The 27,787-nt window shown below is 47.7% G+C and overlaps 1 protein-coding gene across 11 annotated transcripts in view; it reads left to right on the top strand.

Annotated features, from left to right (window-relative positions):
• Window positions 1-27,787, top strand: part of trim37 (tripartite motif containing 37) — a 210,467-nt gene that overhangs the window by 97,943 nt on the left and 84,737 nt on the right. For 10 of the 11 annotated variants that reach the window (XM_072469883.1, XM_072469882.1, XM_072469885.1 and 7 more), the window contains 7 exons: window positions 1,307-1,423; window positions 2,254-2,341; window positions 3,017-3,139; window positions 15,071-15,194; window positions 16,449-16,516; window positions 17,104-17,228; window positions 26,384-26,434. In XM_072469883.1, coding sequence (XP_072325984.1) covers window positions 1,307-1,423; window positions 2,254-2,341; window positions 3,017-3,139; window positions 15,071-15,194; window positions 16,449-16,516; window positions 17,104-17,228; window positions 26,384-26,434 — 696 coding nt within the window. Of the gene's footprint in view, window positions 1-1,306; window positions 1,424-2,253; window positions 2,342-3,016; window positions 3,140-4,597; window positions 6,521-15,070; window positions 15,195-16,448; window positions 16,517-17,103; window positions 17,229-26,383; window positions 26,435-27,787 lie in introns of those variants that run through there. The other variant, XM_072469891.1, reaches the window with a different exon arrangement.

Genomic DNA, 27,787 nt, shown 5'->3' on the forward strand with positions numbered 1-27,787 from the left:
TATTTGAGTCATTCTTTATTTTCTAGAGTTGGAGATGGTGTAACAATTGCTGGAAATATTCTATTTGTTATTATTCACTTGTTCTGCCAATGTTTGAAACTGATGGCAATTAAAGCAGCAGGTTAGCACCGTGGTTAGCACTGTTGCTTCACAGCACCAGGGACCCAGGTTCGATTCCTGGCTTGGGTCACTGTCTGTGCGGAGTCTGCACGTTCTCCCCGTGTCTGCGTGGGTTTCCTCCGGGTGCTCTGGTTTGCTCCCACAGTCCAAAGATGTGCGGGTCAGGTGGTTGGCCATGCTAAAATTGCCTCGCCGTGTCCAAAGGTTAGTTGGGGTTACTGGGTTACGGGGACAGGGTGGAGGTGTGGGCTTAAGTAGAGTACTCTTTCAAGCAAACAGGAGCACAACTTTCGATGGGACAAATGGCCTCCTGCACTGTAAATTCTATGAAAGCCTGTAACAAGATCTAGCCTTCAAAGACAGGGGACTATGTGTGGATAAACAATAAGCAGCAGCTGAAGGAATCATCTTTTTTTTAAAAAAATGTCTTCATTGTTTTGTATGGGCATATGAAAACATTCTCCAAGGTATTGAGAGAAATCTTCTTTAAGCTCACCTTCAAGATAGCTAAGCATGGGAGCTGAAAACATCTGATGTAATAAGAATTCAAATACAGGATAGGGAAAGAGCTGGAGGTGAAGCAAAAATCCAGTTTTCTGGTTTTCTTTCATCCTGTTCTATGCTATTCAGCGCACAAGTGTATTTATGTGCACTAATGCAGCATGTGAGGCATTGATGCTCTGTATTACATGGGCACACGGTGGTTTGTGCTGTGAATTGTTGCTCCTGAGTCTCTAAATTGGTTTTCGGGATGAATATACAGCAGAGGGACTTCACTGTTGGGTTGAAAGATAATCAGCAGATGGCTTCTCCGTTATTGACAGAGTCCGAGTAATTGACACCCCTGCATCTATAATGTGGAATGTTTTTTAGAGAAAAATAAACGGCTTAACAGGTTACTCGAATCATGACCGTTGAATTTGAATATAACTTGGACAACTCCATAGCTTTTGAGGAAATACATTAAATGATTTTGGATCTTTTGGATTTCGGTGGATGAGGGTTCTGTCTGATTATTTGGTATCTGCCCTGGGGAGTGCTGACATCACTGGCAACAGTTTGTCCTCTGTTACAAACGTTGTTTGAATGAAAATATATCCTGTTTCTTTAATGCCTGGATGAATATAAGATTGTTTGATACATATATGCAATGGTGACCAAAGCTTCAATACCTGACTTGCTGCAGGGCACCTCTTCAGCTGCGAGAGCTTGTGAACTGTCGCTGGGCTGAGGAAGTCACACAACAACTGGATACACTTCAGCTGTGTAATCTCAGTAAGCATGAGGAGAATGACAAAGACAAGTAAGTGTGTCACTACTGTACCATGGTCTGTGATCTTGCTGAAGTACTTAAACTGAGACCCTTCTTTTGAAACTTGTGCTCTTAAAATAAGCAGAAATGCATTCACTGCAGTTTGTCTAGCTCACGGTTCAGTGCTCACGCAGCTAATAACGATGACTGAGAAACACAAGTTATCATCTTGTGACTAATTGATGAGAAGGTGGCTTGGACAGAAAACCCATTGATATCAAGCATGCTTGTTTGCTATTTTTATGAACATAGTTCCTAACTTAAAGGTTCTCGTACTCTGCTACTGATGGTTGAACAGCTTCTAAAGTAAGACCTATTGCTGTTGAAGACAACCTAGAGGGACTTCACTCCAACTGAACAACAAGCAAACTAATTAGAATGCTAAACCACTTTGAAATCTGGAATCCAATCAGGCCCTGACGTCGGATCTATAGCATTATACTTGTAATGTCTGTGCAGAACTATAATTAGACTGAGAATGAGGCTTGTGTTTGATAATGTGAATTCTATGCTACTGTGAGTTATTTTCTAAATTTCTCGCAATAGTTATTCTTGTACCATCTCTGAAAGAGACGAGCAATTATGCTGAATTATGGGAAGTTTGTGCGAATGAGGAATTGTATTGGCGGTCTGGTGTTCCTTTGTTCAAACACTGCAGCCAGAGAGAGAACTTTAATTCCATCAATATTTTCTTCCCTACTCTCGTTGATGTAAAAGCAAGAAAAAAAGTTAATTGAATTTATAAATTGTGGTGTTGGAGCAAGAAGGTTATTTTGAAACTTAATTCTAGATATTTAAAATGTTTTAACATTTTATTTCAGGTGTGACGGTCACCACGAGAAGCTGAGTGTGTTCTGTTGGACCTGCAAAAAATGCATTTGCCACCAGTGTGCACTTTGGGGGGGAATGGTAAGACTCCTCATTGATAGATTTGTTGGATCTGAAAATCTTTAATGGACAGGCAATGTACCTGTAACCTGGTGTGAAATTATAAAGAGCTCTGAGCTGTCCAAATCAATTTTCTTCTTTGTGGAAACCTGCTGCAAATACCCTGTAAATTCCATAAAATCATCCAAACTTTCAATGGATTGTGTCGACGATTACAGGAAAGCAGTTTTTGAAAAAAAATTAACGTGCAGCATTAAAAATAAATTGCCAATTATAAAAATCTGATGGTCAAAGCCTGCAGTGAATTGTACTTGTACACACCAATATCTGGTGCAGGAAGGCACAATAGCATGTCTATTGGACCGTTAACCTTGAATGGCAGGATGCTGTTTTTGTAACATTTGGTTGTATTGGAGAACACATTGGGCGCAATACATTTTCAAGCATATTGGTGTAATTTTAAATACTACTTTTGAGGGCAGATGCTTTTGTTTTGTGCTCTAATGGCAAGTAGGAGCAACGATCAATGTATCCTTTTTTTTTGTCCAGCATGCAAGACTGGTGCCATTGAGAATCTTTATTTTACCCTCCACCTTTCTGTTTGCTGTGGCTTCAACAGTTGTGTAACAGATCATAAATTGACCAGTGTGTAGGATTGAGGGTTTCACACTGAGGTATTTTGTGTTTACATTGCAGCATGGGGGCCACACGTTCAAACCATTAGCTGAGATTTATGAGCAACACGTTACCAAAGTCAATGATGAGGTGGCAAAGCTGCGTCGTCGACTGATGGAATTGATCAGCTTGGTGCAGGAAGTGGTAAGGTGATATAGAGGTGCAGACGTTGAGACCCAGAGGGATCGACCAGATAACCTACAATGGTCTTTCCTGGTCCTATTCTTTCCAGGTTTCTATCCAATTGATTTGGATATTTTTAGATGAGTAATTTTATCCTTTTTAAAATTACAAGATACAGGAAGAGCCCTGGAGCATCAAAATTGGTGTGCATCATGGGGTTTAAATTATTTTATTTCTCCTTTCTTTCCAATCTGTGACGCAAAGTAATTTGCGATCCTTGTCTTCAGTCCTTCCCTATCTTTGTGACTTGTGTAGCTCCATATTTTCTCCCCACCTCATCCCTCCTGCCGCGTAGCAAATTCCCCAGCCTCTTACGAATCCTTTTGTCCTACAGTTGGCATAGTCTCCAGTTGCAAAGTCCAAGTCCGACAGTCTGAAATTCCCCCTCTTATATCTTTTTGATTTTTCTTTTCTGGACTCTCTTTGGCTTGACTTGGCTTTTGGTTGTCTCTTCATCCCTGTTTTCCTTGTTCGTTTCTGAAGTACTGTAAGATTTTACAGGAGCTATGTCATCGAATTTACAGTGCAGAAGGAGGCCATTCGGCCCATTGAATCTGCACCGACCCTTAAAGAGCACCCTCCCCAAGCGCCCACCTCCGCCCTATCCCTGTAATCCACCCCACCCAACCCTTTTGGACACGTAAGGGCAATTTAGCCTGGCCAATCCACCTAACCTGCACATCTTTGGACTGGGAGGAAACCGGAGCACCCGGAGGAAACCCGCACAGACACAGGGAGAACGTGCAGACTCCGCACAGACATTAGCCCAAGCCGGGAATCGAACCTCGGACCCTGGCGCTGTGAAGCAACAGTGCTAACCACTGTGCTGCCGTGCTGCCCGAATATATTTTTATTCAGGAGTGGTGGTTAGCACTGCTTCCTCACAGCGCTGAAGCCCTGGGTTAGATCCCAGCCCCGGGTCGCTGTCCATGTGGAGCTTGCACTTTCTCCCAGTGTCTGCGTGGGTCTCACCCCCACAACTCAAAAGATGTGCAGGGTAGGTGGACTGCTAAATTGCCCCTTAATTGGAAAGAAATTTAAAACATTTTTATTCAGAAAATATTTCCATACTAAAACTGTATACTGTAAAAACCATATGACATGGGGCGGAGGCTATTGTTACGTGCACTATTTCCCAAGAGGCTGCCTGCTGGCTCAGCTGATATGCTAACAGAGGGCTGGATGCTAACAGAGGGCTGGCCTCTTCTCCCCTCTCTCGCCCCCCCCCCCCCCCGCCCTCCAGTGTCATGGCCGACGCACCGCCTTGCCCGTCGAAGCAATCCACATTCCAACTACAGTTTCTTTCTGCTTGCCAACAGCTCGGGCATCGGGACAAGTGAACTTTGACAATCCACCTCCAAGATGGCAACCACCAACCTCTGCCTCTCTACCCTTCGTGTGCCCTATAAAGGATTATCTCTTTCCCGCCCCCCCTCCCAAATGACCGCCTTCAAAGCCTTCCACAACATGGAAGACGAAATCTCCTCACTCGAATTAAAACAAATCTACTCCCCAATGTTGGAGGAAGCCCTTTCGAGGAAGCCCTTATCCGCCAACAACGTTGTTTACAACCTTCGAGAGGGTTCTGAGCAGGGCCCAACCCCACCACCAAATCCACAAAATCGTGGAGCATGATCCAAAATTACTATTGCCAAATACTCTACCCCATCACCCTCGAAAGCAGAGATCTTCCCACCACAAAGGAATCCATCTGAGAGTAGACATGATGTACCCAAGAGAAAAAAGAAAAATATTTTTAATTTGGATGTTCGGCCTCTATCCAGCTGAGGGTCCATTACTCAATTGAGTCCCCTCCCAGGATTAGCTGGTACTAGTCCAGAACAGGAACAGAAGCCAGCAGCTGGTTGAGGAAATCTGTATCCCAGTCTTCAGTCCCATCTTTAATGAGGGTACCCTCCATCGTGTTGTGTGGCACTGTGTACCACCGTGCTAAATGGGATAGACTTCGAATAGATCTAGCAACTCGACACTGGGCATCCATGATGTGATGTGGGCCACCAACAGCAGCAAAATTTCACTCCGCCACAATCTGCAACCTCATGGCCTGGCATATCCCCCACTCGACCATTATCCCCAAGCCAGGGGATCAGCCCTGGCTCAAAGAAGAATGCAAGCGGGCATGCCAGGAGCAGCACCTGGCATACCTAAAAATGAAGTGTCAACTGGGTGAAGCTACAGCACAGGACTACTTTTGTGCCAAACAGCATAAGCAGTAAGTAATAGACAGAGCTAAGCAATTCCACAACAAACGCATCAATTGTAAGCTCTGCAGTTCTGCAGTATCCAGTAGTGAATGGTGGTGGGCAATTAAACAATTCACTGGAGGAGGAGGCTCCACAAATATCCCCATCCTCAATGATGGAGAAGCCCAGCACATGTTTGCAAAAGGCACGGCCGAAGCATTCGCAGCAATCTTCAGCCAGATGTGCTGAGTGGATGGTCCATTTTGGCCTCCGGAGGTCCCCAGCATCACTGATGTGGAGGGAATCATATTGGCTGAGGCTGATGTGATCTGAAGTCACTGATACTGTAAAGGCTATGGACCCAGACAATGTTCCAACAATAGTACTGAAGACTTGTGCTCCATAACTTGCCGCACCCCTAGCCAAGCTGTTCCAGTGCAGCTACAACACTGACATCTATCCGACCAATGTGGAAAATTGTCCACGTGTATCCTGTGCACCAGAAACAGCACAAATGCAACTGGCGATAGGAAAATTGCCCAGGTATGTCCTGTACACACAAAATCCAACCCAGTCAATTATCGCCCCATCAGTCTGCTCTCCATCAACAAAGTGATGAAAGGAGTCATCAACAGTGCTATCAAGCAGCACATACTCGGCAATAACTGCCCACAAACGCTAAGTTTGAGTTCCACCAAGGTCACTCGACTCCTGACCTCATTGCAGCCTTGGTTCAAACACGGACAAAAGAGCCGAATACCAGAGGTGAGGTGAGGATGACTGTCCTTGACATCGAGGCAGCATTTGACCGAGTATGGCATCAAGGAGCCTGAGCAAAACTGGAGTCAATGGGAAAACTCCGCTGGTCGGAGTCATATCTGGCACAAAGGAAGATGGTTGTGATGGTTGGAGGTCAATCATCTTAGCTCCAGCGCATCACTGTAAGTTTCCCTCAGACCGTGTCCTAGGCCCAACCATCTTCAGCTGTTTCATCACTGACCTCACTTCCATCATAAGGTCAGAAGTGGGGATATTCGCAGATGAATGATCAGCACCATTCGCAATGACTCCGATAATGAAGCAGTCCATGTCCAAATGCAGCAAGACCTGGAGAGCATCCAGACTTTGCTGACAAGTGGTAAGTTATATTTGTGTCACACAAGTGCCAGGCAATGACCATCTCCCTACAAGAGAGAATCTGACCATCACACCTTGACATTCAATGGCATTACCATCGCTGTATCCCCCACAATCAACATCCTGGGGGTTACTATTAATCAGAAACCGAATAGAACTAGCCATATTAATACTGTGGCCATATTAATGCTGTGACCAGCAGAGCAGGTCAAAGGTGTGGAATCCTATGGTGAGTAACTCAACTCCTGACCCCCCCCCCAAAAAAAAAGCCTGTCCACTGTCTACCAGGCACAAGTCAGGAGTGTAATGGAATACTCTCCAACAGCACTCAAGCACGACACCATCCAGGATAAAACAGCCCCAGGTTCGGTTCCCGGCTGGAGTCACTGTCTGAGCAGAGTCTGCACGTTCTCCCCGTGCCTGCATGGGTTTCCTCCCACATTCCCGAAATACGTGCTTGTTCGGTGAATTGGACATTCTGAATTCTCCCTCCGTGTACCCGAACAGCTGCCAGAATGTGGTGACTAGGGGATTTTCACAGTAACTTCATTGCAATGTTAATGTAAGCCTACATGTGACTATAAAGATTATTATATATATTAAAAAAGTCACTCCTCCATTGACGAACAGTGGCTGCCATGTGTACCATCGGCAAGATATATTGTAGGAGCTCACCAAGGTTCCTTAGCCAGCACCTTCCAAACCCACGACCGCTATCATCTGAAGGACGAGAGCAGCAGATACCCAGGAACCCCACTCACCACCCTGACTTGAAAATATATCGCCTTTCCATCACTGGGTCAAAATCCTGGAACTCCCTCCCTAATAGCACTGTGAATATGCCTGCACCACATGGACTGCAGTGGTTCAAGAAGACAACTCACCACCACCTTCTATGGGGCAAATAAGGATGGGCAGTAAATGCTGGCCTAACCAGCAATGTCCACATCCGTAAATAAATTTTTTTTTTTAAAAAATGATTGGTGCATATGCATTGACCAAGATCACTGGGGTACCTGCCAGTAACGAACTGACTATTACATAGCTCCTATTCAAATCTATCAGAATCTTAGCTGCCGAAAGACACTTTCTTATGAATCAAACCTATGATACATGCCTATGTGTATCTAAAACACAGGTAATCCGACCTGACCGAAACCCCCGTTACATATGAATGGCCCATTTTCCCAGGACAATAGGACTCCAATCAAGCAACCGGTACAGCCACAGACTGATCGGCGCCACTGCCCTTACTCAAAGTGCAACTGCCAAGGTCAATGACCGCTAAGGACCCGCCCAGCTACCAAGGCCCGCCCCTTTATTGGCCGAAATCGAAGAGCGTGATCAGAGCCCTTTCAAACTATTGGGTCCAAGGTTAAGGACCGCCCCAAAGAGCGCAAAATCCCAGGGGGATAAAAGAGAGCGCAGCCATGTGTTCTGTCTCTCTTGGATGCGGCCTGTGCCACCCAATTGCAGCAGGAACAGCCAGCTAAATTCAAGACCAACGATCGCTACCTGACGGATGAGCCCAGCAGAGACAGAGCCGAGTGGGTTCCTGTGGATTCATCAATCTTTCCACTGCTTTAGTGGCCATTACTTATCTTATCTCTTTCTCTACTTTTAATTTGGGACAGGCGAATAAGGCGGCGATTTGAACAGTGGGTATGGCTGAAGCTATTTTCCGGCTCACAATCCCTCGATAGTTGTACACAATTCTAACGTGTTTACCTGACCCTTCCTGTTAGGAACGATGCGGGTTAGTGTACACTTCCAAAATTCGGATATGGGACTTGCACTTGTGGTTCTTTCTCTTTCTTGCAATTGGATTCAAAGTTTGTGGGTTCTCTCAGTGACAAAGTAACTTCTAATCGAATCCCACGAGAGTCACCAATAATGTTGCTCTATTTATTTATGCTGGTGAACCACAAGCCTTTCCCTTGTATCGATCAAATGACCACACAACCAGTTAGTTAGTTCAAAAGATGGTTTATTTACATACAAAAGATGGTTTATTTACATACACAAGAGTTATCTCAACATGCAAACACAATATCTACTAAGAGTTAAGCTACACCTATCAGCTGCGATAACCTAGACTTAACTTCAGGGCGACCGGCACTGTGCAAATGGATAAGGCCTTTATCTGGATTTCACTTGGCTGGTTCGAAGAAAGTGGCTCTGTCTCTGCTGGGCTCACCCGTCAGGTAGCGATCGTTGGTCTTGAACTTAGCTGGCTGTTCCTGCTGCAATTGGGCTGGCACAGGCCGGATCCAAGAGAGACAGAGCACATGGCTGTGCTCCCTTTTATCCCTCTGGGATTTTGCGCTATTTGGGGCGGCCCTTAACCTTGGACCCAATAGTTCGAAAGGGCTCTGATCACACTCTTCGATTTCAGTCAATAAAGGGGCGGGTGCCTTGGTAACCGGGTGGGTCCTTAGCGGTCATTGACCTTGGCAGTTGGGCTTTCTGAGTAAGGGGAGTGGCACCAATCAGTCTGTGGCTGTACCGGTTGCTTGATTGGAGTTCTATTGTCCTGGGAAAATGGGCCATTGAAATGTAAACGAGCGGGGGTTTCGGTCAGGTCTGGTTACCTGTGTTTTAAATACACATAGGCTGTGTATCTGTCTGAGTCCTTGGTTGGCCATAATTCCCATGGTCCTTTGCAGGTGGCTATCTTAGATGGCTACAAGCCCTACTGTCAAATCCCGAATTAAATGCTTGCCTCACCTAGCCTTGTCTGATTGTTATTCCTCAAATGGGTCTCCTGCAACAGCACCACACCAGCCTTCAAGCTCGCAAGGTGTGCAAATACCGTAGATCATTTTACCGGAACGTTTAACCCCTTACATTTCACATGACCAACCAAGTAAGGGGTCGTCTAGCCCCCCCATCCACCCTGTGGGCCAGTTCAGCAACTACTTAAGTGGGCCGGCACCTACCAAGATGGTAGCCAACTGCCCCATCAAGTCAGAATAAAGAAAAGTTACAGCGAACTACTACAACCCCCAACATCAATACCACCCCCAAATAACCCAGCAAACAAAGATTCCCACCATTCCCCTGTCCCTCCGAAACAAAACAAAACACCTAAGCTCATGCTTAAAAACACCCCCACAGTGTGAGCTGAAGATACCTCCATCCCTCCGCTCCTGTTAGCTATCTATTTAGCTAGCTAAGTAAAAAGCATAACAAAACCCCATAATGCCAACCATCCCCCACCCAAATCCAACTTTAATCATTCCTGGGACAAAAACAAAGATACATGAACAACAACACTCATCCTGCAATACTCACAGTAAAAATCCAGGTACAAAGCTCCAAAAGGCCCCAAAAATACCGCACCAAAATTCACACTCCCACCCCCAGACCTTTATCTCCCAACCAATAACATTCTCAGTTATCACGACCCCTGCCCACCTGCACAACTCTGGAGTTTCAAAATAGTAATCTTTTGATAAGTCACTCCGAGGCGCACAGGGAAACACTGCTCTGATACAATGCAGCCATGGCCTTGTTGAATCCTGCACGCCCCTTGGCCAGCTCCGCTCCAACATTTTCATAGTTCCTCACAACATGGCCCTTTCACCTGGAGTCCTGATGATCTTTTGCCCACCATGGAACTCTTTCTTGGTCTTAAAACTGTGAAAGCGCACAATGATCGCGTGCGATGGCTCACAATCTTGGAGTTTCTGCCTCAACGACCTATGGGCCTGAACCAACTCCGGAAAGGACGCCATTTCCCCTTCCCCCTCGATCTTCCAAAACAACTGAGACATAAACTTTTGTCGGGCTCAGATCCTCCAAGCTTTCGGCAACCCAACCATCCTCCAGTTCTGTCTTCTGGAGTGAGTTTTCCAAATCGTCCACCATGGCTCTCGATGCTCTCCACTTCCGGAAAGGAGATCTGGGCGCTTTGCCTTGAAAGAGCCACCTCCTCTTTTATCTCTGCGCCCTGTGCCTTGAACATTTAGTCCACCTTTGCCAAGGCTGTTCGAATGGAGGAGATCACCCCCTCAATCGTTCTTTTGTGATCCTCCTGCTGCAGTTTCTGATAATCCCCCGCGAGGAAGCCTGTCAGCATCTCATCGGTTAGTGGAATGGTCATTATGCTGCAGGATGCTCCCACCATTTTCCTCACAGCTCGCGAGGCTTTCCAGTTTCTGATATCCCCCGCGAGGATGCCTGTCAGCACCTCATCGGTTAGTGGAATGGTCATTATGCTGCCAGAACCTCCCACCATTTTCCTCACACAGCTCGCGAGGCTTTCCAGTTTCTGATATCCCCCGCGAGGAAGCCTGTCAGCATCTCATCGGTTAGTGGAATGGTCATTATGCTGCAGGATGCTCCCACCATTTTCCTCACAGCTCGCGAGGCTTTCCAGTTTCTGATATCCTCCGCGAGGATGCCTGTCAGCACCTCATCGGTTAGTGGAATGGTCATTATGCTGCAGGAACCTCCCACCATTTTCCTCACAGCTCGAGAGGCTTTCCACTTCTACTTTTCCTAATTTTTTTGCTGCCTAGTCTTGTATTTATTGGGCATCCCTATGACGTGGGAATCTTAACCCATTGATCTAACAAGTCCAGCCCAAATCTCCAAAAATCATGTGAAAAAGGCTTAATTAAAAGTTCTCTGGTGGGAGCCACCTCATGTACAACTGCCCTTCTACATATCACCACTGCAAGTCTATAGGAGCTTTATAAATGCAAGTTAATTATCACACTCTTTTGGATTTCTTTGAAATCAGTTTGTTATAGGCCAAAATGAAGTAAGTATCTGGCTGCTATTGATTCATTCAACCTTACTGAACCAATACAGAATCGGCATTTGATAGTTCTTTAGGTTGGTGAGGTTTCAAAAGCTGAGAGCGAAGCTTTCAAATTGCAGAGCAGTTTGTCGCTTTGTGTCCAAGGGGCCAGAGAGGCATTCAGGAGACCTCTGACCTTTGTGTACAGCATGCTAGGATGTACAAATAGTTGTTTGGTAGTACAGAACTTTGTTTAGCGCTTCACGACTCTCTGAAGTTTCTTGCGGTCCTGGGCCGAGCAGTTGCCATACCAGGCTGTGATGCAGCCTGATAGGATGCTTTCTATGGTGCATCTGTAAAAGTTGGTAAGAGTCAATGTGGACATAGAACATAGAACAATACAGCGCAGTACAGGCCCTTCGGTCCTCAATGTTGCACCGAAACAAAAGCCATCTAACCTACACTATGCCATTATCATCCATATGTTTATCCAATAAACTTTTAAATGCCCTCAATGTTGGCGAGTTCACTACTGTAGCAGGTAGGGCATTCCACGGCCTCACTATTTGCGTAAAGAACCTACCTCTGACCTCTGTCCTATATCTATTACCCCTCAGTTTAAAGTTATGTCCCCTCGTGCCAGCCATATCCATCCGCGGGAGAAGGCTCTCACTGTCCACCCTATCCAACCCCCTGATCATTTTGTATGCCTCTATTAAGTCTCCTCTTAACCTTCTTCTCTCCAACGAAAACAACCTCAAGTCCATCAGCCTTTCCTCATAAGATTTTCCCTCCATACCAGGCAACATCCTGGTAAATCTCCTCTGCACCCGCTCCAAAGCCTCCACGTCCTTCCTATAATGCGGTGACCAGAACTGTACGCAATACTCCAAATGCGGCCGTACCAGAGTTCTGTACAGCTCAACATGACCTCCCGACTCCGGAACTCAATCCCTCTACCAATAAAGGCCAACACTCCATAGGCCTTCTTCACAACCTTATCAACCTGGGTGGCAACTTTCAGGGATCTATGTACATGGACACCTAGATCCCTCTGCTCATCCACACTTCCAAGAACTTTACCATTAGCCAAATATTCCGCATTCCTGTTATTCCTTCCAAAGTGAATCACCTCACACTTCTCTACATTAAACTCCATTTGCCACCTCTCAGCCCAGCTCTGCAGCTTATCTATATCCCTCTGTAACCTGCTACATCCTTCCACACTATCGACAACACCACCGACTTTAGTATCGTCTGCAAATTTACTCACCCACCCTTCTGCGCCTTCCTCTAGGTCATTGATAAAAATGACAAACAGCAACGGCCCCAGAACAGATCCTTGTGGTACTCCACTTGTGACTGTACTCCATTCTGAACATTTCCCATCAACCACCACCCTCTGTCTTCTTTCAGCTAGCCAATTTCTGATCCACATCTCTAAATCACCCTCAATCCCCAGCCTCCGTATTTTTTGCAATAGCCTACCGTGGGGAACCTTATCAAACGCTTTGCTGAAATCCATATACACCACATCAACTGCTCTACCCTCGTCTACCTGTTCAGTCACCTTCTCAAAGAACTCAATAAGGTTTGTGAGGCATGACCTACCCTTCACAAAGCCATGCTGACTATCCCTGATCATATTATTCCTATCTAGATGATTATAAATCTTGTCCCTTATAATCCCCTCCAAGACTTTACCCACTACAGACGTGAGGCTCACCGGTCTATAGTTGCCGGGGTTGTCTCTGCTCCCCTTTTTGAACAAAGGGACCACATTTGCTGTCCTCCAGTCCTCTGGCACTATTCCTGTAGCCAATGATGACATAAAAATCAAAGCCAAAGGTCCAGCAATCTCTTCCCTGGCCTCCCATAGAATCCTAGGATAAATCCCATCAGGTCCCGGGGACTTATCTATTTTCAGCCTGTCCAGAATTGCCAACACCTCTTCCCTACGTACCTCAATGCCATCTATTCTATTAGCCTGGGTCTCCGCATTCTCCTCCACAACATTATCTTTTTCCTGAGTGAATACTGATGAAAAATATTCATTTAGTATCTCGCCTATCTCTTCAGACTCCACACACAATTTCCCATCCCTGTCCTTGACTGGTCCTACTCTTTCCCTAGTGATTTGCTTATTCCTGACATACCTATAGAAATTTCCTTAGTTTCCTGAGGAAGTATAGGCGCTGTTGTGCTTTCTTGGTGGTAGCGTCGACGTGGGTGGACCAGGACAGGTTTTTGGAGATGTGCACCCCTAGGAATTTGAAACTGCTAACCATCTCCACCTCTGCCCCGTTGATGCTGACAGGGGTGTGTACAGTACTTTGCTTCCTGAAGTCAATTACCAGCTCTTTAGTTTTGCTGGCATTGAGGGAGAGATTGTTGTCGCTGCACCATTCCCTCTATCTCCCTCCTGTATTCGGACTCCTCGTTATTCGAGATCCGGCCCACTATGGTCGTAACGTCAGCAAACTTGTAGATGGAGTTGGAACCAAGTTTTGCCACGCAGTTGTGTGTGTGTACAGGGAGTAGAGTAGGGGGCTAAGTACGCAGCCTTGCGGGGCCCCGGTGTTGAGGACTATTGTGGAGGAGGTGTTGTTCATTCTTACTTAGTGTGGTCTGTTGGTCAGAAAATCGAGGATCCAGTTGTAGAGTGGGGAGCCAAGTCCTAGGTTTTGGAGCTTTGATATGAGCTTGGCTGGGATTATGGTGTTGAAGGCGGAGCTGTAGTCAATAAATAGGAGTCTAATGTAGGAGTCCTTGTTTTCGAGATGCTCTAGGGATGAGTGTAGGGCCAGGGAAATGGTGTCTGATGTGGACCGGTTGCAGCGGTATGCGAATTGCAGTGGATCAAGGCGTTCAACACCTCGACCAATCTGAGTTCACTTTGCCAACCAATCAGCACTCTTCTCATGAACTGTGTTTTGTTGTTCCCCTTACATTTGGTATTCTTGCGAATGCTCTGATGAGTACAGGACCTTGGAATGTCCCAAAGAACTTCACAACCAAGGAAATACTTTTGAAGTGCACAAGGTTCCACAGTCCGATTGCATCAGTTGAGGGATTAAATGTTGACCATGACACACAAAAGACCTCTGCAGCTCATCTTTTGAATAGAGTTGTGAAATCTTGAGACAGAGCCTCAATTCAACATCAGATCCTGGACTTGTTAAGTTGAATTATGTGCTTAAGTCTCAAGTGGAGGTTGAACCGACAAGCTTTGGCGGGAGTGTTGCTGCTGGGAGATTGGCTGAGAACGGCCAAATTTATTTCATACAAGGCTTTTACAGGACGTTTACTTGTTGGCTCCATTCAAATCTCTTGACCCTTGAGTGTCTAAAAAGGCTAATAATTATGATGGGAAGAAAGTTGATGATTGGAGTACCCTCCCCGTTTTAACAAAAATATTTGTAAGGATTGTGTTGATTTTTATTCTGGCATTTTTCATTAAGGGTTCTGCATGGACTAGCGATTGTAGCAAAATATATACCAATTACGACTGTTAGACTGCTGCGCATAGTTAGATGCACATTTGGTGCAGAAATTATTTGTAAAATTTAACTTTCACTTAAATTTGAGTTAAGTTAAGCACACACTTAATCACTCCCTTCCCTAGTCTGATTTTTCTTTTCAATATTGAAGAACCAAATTAGTCATTCAAGCTAACTTTAAAACAAATGTGAGGTCAGGAGTTTACAGATGCATTCTGCATTGTAAGTGATATTTATTGCACTTTTTCCTAAGTTTTTTAAAATTTAGCTTCTGACAGAAATAATTTTATTCTATATCCACCAGGAGAGGAATGTGGAAGCAGTACGTAGCGCAAAGGACGAGCGTGTCCGAGAGATTAGGAATGCTGTGGAAATGATGATCGCGAGACTAGATACACATCTGAAAAACAAACTTATAACTTTAATGGGTACAGTATATATCTTTACCATATACCAGAAATTCAAGACTTAAATGTTTTTAAAATGTATTCCCTTGCTGTGGTGCAACCCACTTCAATTCAACAGCATGTAGCCCAGAGGTGGATAATGTACTGGTTTGATGAACAAATGAAATGCGTATGAGGCAGACAACACCAGGAGATGTGACATCTTTCAATGGGTCAGCTTCAGACCCACTTATGACCACACAACAGGAGGCTGATTCTGGCACCCTGCACATGACCTACAGTGGTTGCTGCTGCCTTAGACAATTGAGATATCTTGATATTATCCACTCACTGGATAGAGATAATCCGTGCCCTGTCATTGACCTCTCCTCTCCCCCTAGCAGTGCTATCTTCCTCATTATCCTGGGGGTGGTGAACTGAACTGGAACAGCCATATAAATATTGTGGCTACAAGAGCAGGTCAGAGGCTAGGAATTCTGTGGAGAGTAACTCGCCTCCTGGCTCCCCAAAGTCTGTCCACCATCTACAAGGCACAAGTCAGGAGTTTGATGGAATATTCTATTCTTGCCTGGAAGAGTACAGCTCCACTCAAGAAGCTTGACACCACCCAGGGCAAAGCAGCTCCCTTGATTGGCGCACCACTCACCACCTTCAGCATCCACTGACGCACAGTGGCAGCAGTGTGTACCATCTACAGGATGCACTGCAGAAACTCAACAACACTCCATCGACAGCACCTTCCAACCTTGTCCACTTAGAAGGACAAGGGCAGCATATGTCTGGAAACACCACCACCTGCAAATTCCTCCAAACTATATACCTTGGAAGTATATCGCCGTTCCTTCACTGTTTCATAGAATTTACAGTGCAGAAGGAGGCCATTCGGCCCATTGAGTCTGCACAAATCCTCGGAAAGAGCACCCCACCTAAGCCCTTTTTTGGACACTAAGGGCAATTTATTATGGCCAATCCACCTTTCTTGCACATCTTTGGACTGTGGGAGGAAACCGGAGCACCCGGAGGAAATCCACGCAAACACGGGGAGAACGGGTAGAATTCCTGGAGCTCTCTTCCGAACAGCACTGTGTACCTGCACCACATTGACTGCAGCAGTTCATGTAGCAGTTCTCGAGCAATTGGGAATGGACCATAAAGTGCTGGCTAGCCAGCGGCATCCAGGTCCCATGAAAGGATAAAAAAGCATGTGAATTGCAGCATGAACATTCTCAAAACTATACCTGTTATAAGTGGTGCTTCAAAATATTTTGTCTCTAGGTCAGAAGACCTCACTGACTCAGGAAACAGAGCTGCTCGAGTCACTGTTACAGGAAGTAGAACATCAGGTAACCAAAGTGGAAATATCAGAGCAGCTTGGATTCACAGTTACTGAAGATACCGGGTTTTTTTCCCCTCACCATTTGTTGCATTGTGTCCCTCAGTAAGACCAAACAAAATTATAACTTTTATTGCGATGACTAGGCTGGTAATTGTACCGAAAAACACCAGTACTGACTGGGGCAGCTTATTAATATCTGAAGTCCTAGTCTGTCGCAAGTTACTTAAGGTAGTGTTGGTGGTGCCACAGCTAGCTCTGGCAACGGAGATGAAAAATTTTCCCCTCTCTCCCTCCAATTGCTACCGAGCTTAATGGAGAATACATAGGTGAAGACAAGATTGTGTTCAGCTGCCGTTGCCACTATGATAGCCTAGGCTGCTGATCCCTACCTTTTAAAAAAAAATAAAAGGGTACCTGGAGGAGGTACCAGGCAGCTAGTGCCAAGTGGGCATGATTTGCCACACCTTCAAGAGGGCAGAGGTCACCGAGCGATACAGACCCCAAACCCGTGCATTCATATTGCTTATTTTTAAATTGATATTTGTAAATCTATTTCTGAAATGAAGTCTAGCAGATGTTTTTGTTTCCCTGCAGCTGCGATCCTGCAGTAAAAGTGAGTTAATTCTGAAAAGTCAAGAAATCCTGCTAATGTTCCAACAAGTGCATCGTAAACCCATGGCTTCATTTGTCACAACACCTGTCCCACCAGACTTCACCAGGTATTATGAAACAAAAACAGGAAAACTGGAAATCTGACACAAACAGAAAATGCTGACAATACATAACTGGTCAATAGGTGTCATGAGCAAGAAAAGGCGGAGTATGACATTTTGGGGGTGAACACAAATGCTGACAATACACAGGTGTCTTTTTTTAATATTACGCAGTTTGCAGGCAACTTAATCTACTTCCCTCAATGCGATTGGTGTACAATTTTGCTTCTCGCCCTCGACCTTACTGACATTCCTGTCTATCTTCAGTTCTGACATGGCTTCCAACGTGTGTTTTCAGCAGTTTTATGTTTTTTTATTTCACAAGATTTCATGTTAAATCGTGGCTTGCAGCATGGTTTGATTTGGCATTTGAGGCTGTTATGGGGGAGTTTCAGAAAGGAGAAAGGAAGCTTTGCTAAAATGCTATTAACATGTTGCATCAGACTTCTTCCTCATTTATGGCCGGAAGCACAGGGTTGTTAATAAAGTTGCTCTGTAACTGAGAAATTACTATTAGTTCCAGCCTGCTCCATATTGTGCTTGTTGCAATCTGCTGTACTAATTGTGGGACTTTGTTGGATGGTACAGTATTGGAAATGCAATGCACTATTTGCCAGGATGAGCTCTTTGACCTCTGCTGTCAAATACAAAGTGGAGGGCGCCTGCTATTTTTCAGTACAAATCTGGGATGGACAGGTGCCCCATCTAGTGGCTGCTGGGAGAAGCGCAAGAACACAGTTGGCTACAATCGGTATTGTTGATTTACAAGTGCAAATGAGATGATCTTATTTTGAAAAGCAGGCAGAGGTCTGTAACATGAGACCTGTGTTCACTTCACATCGTGCTACAACTTCCTGCAGTTGGTGCATGAATGAAACATTTCACTGAATCAGACAGGAGCAGCATTCAAGTTTCTACAAATATATTTAAAAAAAGAGTGGCTAAGGTAAATATTGGTCCTTTAGAGGATGAGAAGAGAGATTTAATAATGGGAGATGAGGAAATGGCTGAGGAACTGAACAGGTTTTTTGGGTCGGTCTTCACAGTGGAAGACACAAATAACATGCCAGTGACTGATAAAAATGAGGCTATGACAGGTGAGGACCTTGAGAGGATTGTTATCACCAAGGAGGTAGTGAAGGGCAAGCTAATGGGGCTAAAGGTAGACAAGTCTCCTGGCCCTGATAGAATGCATCCCAGAGTGCTAAAAGAGATGGCTAGGGAAATTGCAAATGCACGAGTGATAATTTACCAAAATTCACCAGACTCTGGGGTGGTCCCGGCGGATTGGAAATTAGCAAACGTGACACCACTGTTTTAAAAAAAAAAAAAAGGAGGTAGGCAGAAAGCGGGTAATTATAGGCCAGTGAGCCTAACTTCGGTAGTAGGGAAGATGCTGGAATCTATCATCAAGGAAGAAATAGCGAGGCATCTGGATGGAAATTGTCCCATTGGGCAGACGCAGCATGGGTTCATAAAGGGCAGGTCGTGCCTAACTAATTTAGTGGAATTTTTTGAGGACATTACCAGTGCAGTAGATTGAGCCAATGGATGTGGTATATCTGGATTTCCAGAAAGCCTTTGACAAGGTGCCACACAAAAGGTTGCTGCATCAGATAAAGATGCATGGCATTAAGGGGGAAGTAGTAGCATGGATAGAGGATTGGTTAATTAATAGAAAGCAAAGAGTGGGGATTAATGGGTGTTTCTCTGGTTGGCAATCAGTAGCTAGTGGTGTCCCTCCGGGATCAGTGTTGGGCCCACAACTGTTCACAATTTACATAGATTATTTGGAGCTGGGGACCAAGGGCAATGTGTCCAAGTTTGCAGACAACACTAAGATGAGTGGTAAAGCAAAAAGTGCAGAGGATACTGGAAGTCTGCAGAGGGATTTGGATAGGCTAAGTGAATGGGCTAGGGTCTGGCAGATGGAATACAATGTTGACAAATGTGAGGTTATCCATTTTGGTAGGAATAACAGCAAAAGGGATTATTATTTAAATGATAAAATATTAAAACATGCTGCTGTGCAGAGAGACCTGGGTGTGCTAGTGCATGAGTCGCAAAACGTTGGTTTACAGGTGCAACAGGTGATTAAGAAGGCAAATGGAATTTTGTCCTTCATTGCTAGAGGGATGGAGTTTAAGACTAGGGAGGTTATGCTGCAATTGTATAAGGTGTCAGTGAGGCCACACCTGGCGTATTGTGTTCAGTTTTGGTCTCCTTACTTGAGAAAGGACGTACTGGCACTGGAGGGTGTGCAGAGGAGATTCACTAGGTTAATCCCAGAGCTGATGGGGTTGGATTACGAGGAGAGGTTGAGCAGACTGGGACTGTACTCGTTGGAATTTAGAAGAATGAGGGGGGATCTTATAGAAACATATAAAATTATGAAGGGAATAGATAGGATAGATGCGGGCCGGTTATTTCCACTGGCGGGTGAAAGCAGAACTAGGGGGCATAGCCTCAAAATAAGGGGAAGTAGATTTAGGACTGAGTTTAGGAGGAACTTCTTCACCCAAAGGGTTGTGAATCTATGGAATTCCTTGCCCAGTGAAGCAGTAGAGGCTCCTTCATTAAATGTTTTTAAGATAAAAGTAGATAGTTTTTTGAAGAATAAAGGGATTAAGGGTTATGGTGTTCGGGCCGGAAAGTGGAGCTGAGTCCACAACAGATCAGCCATGATCTCATTGAATGGTGGAGCAGGCTCGAGGGGCCAGATGGCCTACTCCTGCTTCTAAATCTTAAATATTAGATAATACATTATAGGGGACTTCCCGTTGCGGCTATGCCTAGGTAGGTCGCACGTTCGGCAGCTCCCGCCGGGAACGGACTTTTGGGCTCTCTAGAGGGGCCCCAAAGGCAATTGTTCGACGGCTTCCAGTGTGGGAAGGTAACAGCAAGGTCCCCCCGAAATTATATGGATTGGACCAGGAGTGGAGCGGTGAAAAAAGTGATCTTGGAGCAACGAAAAGTGAGAGGGAGAAAAAATAAGATGGCGGCGGGTGGAGACCAAGCAGCATGGGCGCAGTGGTCGCAGGAGCAGCAGGGGTTTCTTAGACGCTGCTTTGAGGAGCTGAAAACCGAAATGCTGGCGCCAATGAAGGCGGCGATTGAGAAGCTAGTGGAGACCCAGAAGGCCCAAGGGGTGGCGATCAGGGAGGTGCGGCAAAAAGCCTCGGAGAACGAGGACAAGATCTTGGGCCTGGCGGTGAAGGTGGAGGCGCACAAGGCACTGCATAAGAGGCGGGTGGAAAGATTTGAGGACCTGGAGAATAGGTTGAGGAGGAAGAATCTTCGTATTCTTGCTCTCCCCGAAGGAGTGGAGGGGCCCGATGCTGGGGCATATGTGAGCACAATGCTCAATTCGCTGATGGGCGCGGGAGCCTTCCCGAGGCCTCTGGAGCTAGATGGGGCTCACCGGGTCCAAGCAAGGAGACCCAAGGCCAACGAGCCGCCAAGGGCTGTAGTGGTGAGGTTTCACCGCTTTATGGACAGAGTGTGTCCTGAGATGGGCCAAGAAAGAGCGGAGCAGCAGGTGGGAGAACACGGAGATCCAAATCTACCAGGACTGGAGTGCAGAGGTGGCTAAGAAGAGGGCTGGTTTCAATCGGGCTAAGGCGTTGCTCCATCGGAAGGGGGCGAAGTTCGGTATGCTGCAGCCAGCGCGGTTGTGGGTCACGTTCCAGGATCGGCACCACTATTTCGAAACGCTTGATGAGGCATGGAGCTTTATACGGACTGAAAAGTTGGACGCAAACTGAGGGTCTGTTGTGGGGGGATGTTTACTGTGTATATGGTGTTTATTACGTTTAGGGAATGTTCCTCTGGTTTGGGTGCTGGATGGGGATGGGTAAAAGGATTTGATGGGGAGACTGTGGGAGAGTGTGGGCGTCGGTGTTAGAGGGGCAGACCCCCACGAAGGAAGAGGGGGAGTGGAGGCCCGGGGATGGGGAATTGGGGTAAGGCCGCAAAAGGAGCTACGCCAGAGGGGGCGGGGCCAGCTCAGGAAAGCGCGGGCTTTTTCCCGCGCTGGGGAAGGACGGGGGTGGGGGCTGGTTTGGGGGGGGGGCGGTGCTGGAGAGGAGCGCACACTGACTGCCAGGGAGGGGAAGGGGGGATTCTCACACTGGAGGGGGTCGATGGAATGGCGGGAGAGGCCGGGGTCAGCAGGAGTCAGCTGACTTACGGGAGTGTTATGGGGGAAGCAAAAGGGCTAGATGTGGATCTAACGGGGGGAGAGGGGGGTAGGGTTGCTGCTGCATTGGCCAAAGGGGAGCTGGAAGTAGGAGAGGTGGTCGGGGTGGGGGTCCGCCGTCTCGGGGACTGGAGGGTGTGGAAGGTGCGGGCACGTGGCTGGCCTAGAAAAGGAGATGGCTAGTCGGAAGGAGGCGGGGGGGGGGTTAGTAGCCCCCCAATCCGGCTGATAACTTGGAATGTGAGGGGCCTGAACAGGCCGGTCAAGAGGTCCTGGGTGTTCGCGCACTTAACCACGTCCGCCTTCAGTCCATTTTATGTTCCAGGAGACACATTTGAAGGTGGCGGGTCAGGTTAGGCTGAGAAAGGGATGGGTAGGACAGTTATTCCATTCAGGGCTGGATGCGAAGAACAGAGGGGTTGCAATACTGGTGGGGAAGCCTGTGTCGTTTGAGGCAATGAATATTGTAGTGGATAATGGAGGTAGATATGTGATGGTGAGCGGTAGGTTGCAGGGGGTGCGGGTGGTACTGGTAAACGTATATGCCCCGAACTGGGATGATGCTGGATTTATGAAGCGCATGCTGGGTCGGATTCCGGACCTGGAGGTAGGAAGCTTGATAATGGGGGGAGGACTTCAACACTCTGCTGGACCCAGCACTGGATCGCTCTAGGTCCAAGACGGGTAACAGGCCGGCTGCGGCCAAGGTGCTTGGGGGTTTATGGACCAGATGGGGGGAATGGATCCATGGAGGTTTGTCAGGCCCCAGGCCAGGGAACTTTCATTCTTTTCCCACGTCCATAGAGCCTACTCCCGGATAGATTTTTAAATTTTGAGTAGGGCGCTAATCCCGAAAGTGGAGGGAACGGAGTATTCGGCCATAGCCATCTCAGACCACGCCCCGCACTGGGTGGAGCTGGAGTTAGGAGTGGCGTCTAGATGTGGGATTATTGGCGGATGAGGAGGTGTGCGGGCGGGTGCTGGGGTGCATTGAAAGATATTTGGAGGCCAATGACAATGGGGAGGTGCAGGTGGGGGTAGTCTGGGAGGCGCTAAAGGCGGTGGTCGGGAGAGTTAATCTCCAGGGCCCACAGGGAGAAGAGAGAGAGCAGGGAGAGGGAGAGGTTGGTGGGGGAGATCTTAAGGGTGGACAGGAGATATGTAGAGGCCCCTGAGGAGGGACTACTCGGGGAGCGGCGGAACCTCCAGACTGAGTTCGACCTGTTGACCACAGGGAAAGCAGAGGCACAGTGGAGGAACGCGCAGGGGGCGACGTATGAGTATGGGGAGAAGGCGAGTCGGATGCTGGCACACCAGATTCGTAAGAGGGAGGCAGCGAGGGAGATAGGTGGAGTTAAGGATAGCTGGGGGAATACGGTGCGGTGAGAATATTCTCTGGGATTAACCTAGTGAACCTCCTCTGCACACCCTCCAGTGCCAGTACGCCCCCAAAGGTATTTAGGGACTTCTATGGGGATCTGTACTGATCTGAGCCCCCAGCGGGGGAAGAGGGGATGTGACGATTTTTGGATTAGCTGAGGTTCCTGAGGGTGGAGGAGCAGGAGGTGGCTGGTTTAGGGGTGCCAATTGGGCTGGAGGAGCTGGTTAAAGGTTTAGGGAGCATGCAGGCGGGGAAGGCCTCGGGGCCAGATGGGTTCCTGGTCGAGTTTTACAGGAAATACGTCGACCTGCTGGGCCCGTTGCTAGTGAGGACTTTCAATAAGGCAAGGGATGGGGGACCTTTCCCCCGACAATGTCCGGGGCGCTGATCTCTCTGATCCTGAAGTGGAACAAGGACCCACTGCAGTGTGGGTCGTATAGACCGATCTCGCTCCTCAATGTGGATGCTAAGTTGCTGGCAAAAGTGCTGGCCACGAGAATTGAGGACTCTGTCCCGGGGGTGATTCATGAGGACCAGACGGGATTTGTAACGGGCAGGCAGCTAAACACTAATGTGTGGAGGCTCCTCAATGTGATTATGATGCCCTCGGTGGAGGGAGAAGCGGAGGTAGTGGCAGCTATGGACGCGGAGAAGGCCTTCGACCGGGTGGAGTGGGCGTATCTTTGGGAAGTGCTGCGAAGGTCTGGATTCGGGGAGGTGTTCATCAGCTGGGTCAGATTGCTATATAGAGCCCCGGTGGCGAGTGTGGCTACGAATCGGCGGAGGTCAGAGTACTTTCGGCTGTACCGAGGGACGAGGCAGGGGTGCCCCCTGTCCCCCTTGCTGTTTGCATTGGCAATTGAGCCTCTGGCCATGGCATTAAGGGAGTCCAGGAAATGGAGGGGACTGGTCCGAGAGGGAGAGGAACATCGGGTGTCGCTGTATGCGGACGACCTGTTGCTGTATGTGGCAGATCCAATGGAGGGGATGGCGAAGGTCATGCGGATCCTAAGGGAGTATGGGGACTTCTCGGTGTATAAGCTCAATGTGGGGAAAAGTGAGCTCTTTTGTGGTGCGACCAGGGAAAGGGGATAGACGACCTGCCGTTGAAGAGGGCGGAAAGGAGCTTTAGGTACTTGGGGATCCAGGTGGCTGGCAGTAGGGGCGCCCTGCACAAACTCAGTTTGACGCGGTTGGTGGAGCAGATGGAGGAGGATTTCAAAAGATGCGATATGCTGCCACTCTTGCTAGTGGGCAGGGTGCAGTCGGTTAAAATGATGGTCTTCCCGAGGTTTCTCTTTGTGTTCATGCCTTCCCATTATGATTCCCAAGGCCTTTTTCAAACGGGTAGGTAGGAGTATCATGGGTTTCGTGTGGGCAAATAAGACCCCGAGGGTAAAGAGGGTGTTTCTGGAGCGTAGTCGGGACGGGAGGGCTGGCTCTGCCGAATTTGTGCGACTATTATTGGGCCGCCAATGTGGCGATGATTCGTAAGTGGGTAATGGAGGGAGAGGGGGCGGCTTGGAAGAGGTTGGAGAGGGCGTCCTGTGTGGGCACGAGCCTCAGGGCGCTGGCGACGGCACCGCTACCGCTCTCGCCGACAAGGTACACCACGAGTCCGGTGGTGGCGGTGACGTTGAAGATCTGGGGGCAGTGGAGACGGCACGGGCGAGGTGGGAGCCTCGGTTTGGTCCCCGATTCAGGAGAACCATCGGTTCATCCCGGGAAGGATGGATGGGGGATTTCAGAGCTGGCATCGGGCAGGGATTAGAAGAATGGGGGACCTGTTTATAGATGGGACGTTTGCGAGCCTGGGGGCGCTGGAGGAGAAGTTTGGGTTACCCCCGGGAAATGCTTTCAGGTATATGCAAGTGAGGGCGTTTGTGAGGCGGCAGGTGAGGGAATTCCCGCTGCTCCCGGCACAGGGGACTCAGGACAGGGTGATTTCGGGTGTATGGGTTGGAGAAGGCAGGGTGTCGGCGATTTCACAGGAGCTCAAGGAAGAGGAGGAGGCCTCGGTAGAGGAGTTAAAGGGCAAGTGGGAGGAGGAGCTTGGGGAGGAGATAGATGAGGGTCTGTGGGCTGATGCCCTGAGTAGGGTTAATTCTTCCTCCTCTTGCGCCAGGCTCAGCCTAATACAATTCAAGGTTATTCACAGAGCGCATATGACAGGGGCGAGGTTGAGTGGGTTCTTTGGGGTGGGGGACAGATGTGGGAGGTGCTCGGGAAGCCCGGCGAATCACGTCCACATGTTCTGGTCGTGCCCGGCACTGGATGGGTTTTGGAGGGGTTTTGCGAGGACTATGTCCAAGGTGGTGAAAGTCCAGGTCAAGCCGAGTTAGGGTTGGCACTATTGGGGGTAACGGACGAGCCGGGAGTGCAGGAGGCGAAAGAGGCCGGTATCCTGGCCTTTGCGTCCCTGGTAGCCCGGCGGAGGATCTTGTTATTATGGAAGGATGCGAAGCCCCCCAGTGTGGAAGCCTGGATAAATGACATGGCAGGGTTCATTAAGCTGGAGAGGATAAAGTTTGCCTTACGAGGGTCTGTGCAGGGGTTCTTCAGGCGGTGGCAACCGTTCCTAGACTATCTCGCGGAGCGTTAGGAGGAGGTCAGCAGCAGCAACCCAAGGGTAGGGGAGGAGGGGGGGGGGGAATTCGGGTGGGGGGGGGTTACCCTTGATTGCCATATGGGGGGGGTTACTGTATATGGGGAAACCCAATGTAAAAGTTTTGTATAATTCTTGACTTGTGTTTGTGTTTCTTTTTGTAATTGGGGGGGGGGGTTTGTTAAAAATGTTGTTGGAAAATTTGAATAAACATACTTTAAAAACAAAAAAAAGATAATACATTATAAATATTAGTTTAGGTCTGTGGTGCCCTGCATGCCTTCTACAGCCCTGGAAGGATTTATTGCCACAAGATATCCCACCTCCACCGCTGATATTCTCCCAGCCTAAATCTTGGAGCTGTGCTCCTAAACTACGCTCAGTGGGCAGAGTGGGGGTGCAAGGGGCAATACCCCCTAGGGACAGCACATTTTAATTTGAGATTGCATACCATCTGCTTCCAAGCATTTTGGACCAAAGCAAGCTGCTATTGGGGAAAAATAGATTATTGTTTCTCCTTTTTGTTTGACAGCAGATGTTTCAAACAAGTGAAAAAGCAATGCTGCTGAGTAAATGATTTTCAAAAGAGTTGTACTCCATTATTTTATGTCTAATTTAAAATGTACATTGTGTCAGATATGACCTATCAATATTGGTTTTCATCTTGTCTTGGCAGCCTTGTGCCCAAGACCTGCAAGAATTTCTCTCTGCATGCAGTACCAACAATGTTACTCACTCTTGTCAAGATCTCTGAGACACAAATGTTTTGTTTATTTATCCAGGATATCTGAGAGGCAAGTAAAGTAATCATATCATTTGAAATATATGTTGATGCCTGTTGGAAGATGCAGGAACGCTATTTTTGGGTTCTGCCTCCATACAACTAAGTGAAGGTGAAATGTGTACACTTGCTGTCAAGTCAACAAACTGGATAACAGTAGTGCTATTTTTAAAGTTCATTTTTCCTTTCCTTCCAGTGAGCTGGTTCCTGCTTATGATTTCAGTACGTTTGTCCTGTCAAATTTCAGGTAATGATTTATTTCCTTTTAAGTGTAGCTTGCGACAGCTTGACATCACTAGCTTATTCCTCAAATATGCAAGATTTTGCAGACCCGGCCAGTGAACAGCACCATCCGTTCATCACACTTGTATTTGCTTGGAGACCTGCGGACTTGTGCATTCGAACCTACTCTTGGACACCCATTTGGCGAAGCATCTTCTGCAAGGGATCTGGGATCAGTGTGAACAGGGAAAGCAATTTGTCTAAAAAATCCTGAGGCGCGCAGAGTGTGAAGCAGGAAGGGTAAATTAGAATATTTAATGTGAAACCATGTGCAGAAAACAAAGTAGAGTGAAAGGTCGATGAAGAGTAAAGAGAAGAGAAAGTGTGGAGCTGGGTCAGAGGGGTGGATTCTCAGTGGGTCAGAATGGAGGAGAGTTTGTGCAGGGGGTCGGGGCTGAAGGCACTTGCAACAGCGCCGCTCCCGATAGCTCCGGGGAAATATTCAGGGAGTCCGGTAATAATAGCTTCATTGAAAATCAGGAGGCAGTTTCGCCAACACTCGGGTTGGGTTTAGGGTCAAGGGAAATGTCGATTCGGGGGAACCACAGATTTGAGCCAGGGATGTGGGATGGAAGTTTTCGGAAATGGGAAGAGAAGGGGATTAAGACGCTAAAAGATTTGTTTCTTCGGGGTCGGTTTGCAGGATTGAGGGAGCTGGAAGCGAAGTGTGGGCTGGAGCAGGGTTTAGGTACATGCAGGTTTGGGATTTTGCCAGGAAGGAGATACAGAGCTTCCCAGAGGAACCAGCCTCCACATTGCTGGAGGAGGTGTTGACGACAAGGGGACTGGAGAAGGGGGCAGTGTCAGCGGTGTACTGAACTATTCTGGAAGAGGATAAGGCACCACTGGAAGGGATCAAAGCAAAGTGGGAGGAAGAGTTGGGAGAGGCTATAGAGGAGGGGGTCTGGTGTGAGGTGCTCCGGAGAGTGAATGCCTCCACCTCATGTGCGAGGTTGGGGCTGATACAGCTGAACGTGGTATAGAGCGCACCTCACGAGGGAGAGGATGAGCCGATTTTTTTGAAGGAGTAGAGGATGTGTGTGAGCGTTGCGGGGGGGCCCGCGAATCACGTTCATATGTTTTGGTCCTGTCCAAAGCTAGGGGAGTACTGGAAGGAGGTGTTTAGGGTAATTTCCAAGGTGGTGCGTGTGAAACTGGACCCGGGTCCCCAGGAGGCCATATTCGGGGTGTCGGACCAGCCAGGGTTGGAAACTGGAGCGGAGGCAGATATCATAGCCTTCGCCTCGTTGATCGCCCGAAGGCGGATCCTGCTGGGATGGAGAGCAGCCTCTCCACCCAGTGCCCTGGCGTGGCAGGG

Source organism: Scyliorhinus torazame, chromosome 12 (genome assembly GCF_047496885.1).
Source record: "Scyliorhinus torazame isolate Kashiwa2021f chromosome 12, sScyTor2.1, whole genome shotgun sequence".
NCBI classification, from domain to species: Eukaryota; Metazoa; Chordata; class Chondrichthyes; order Carcharhiniformes; family Scyliorhinidae; genus Scyliorhinus; species Scyliorhinus torazame.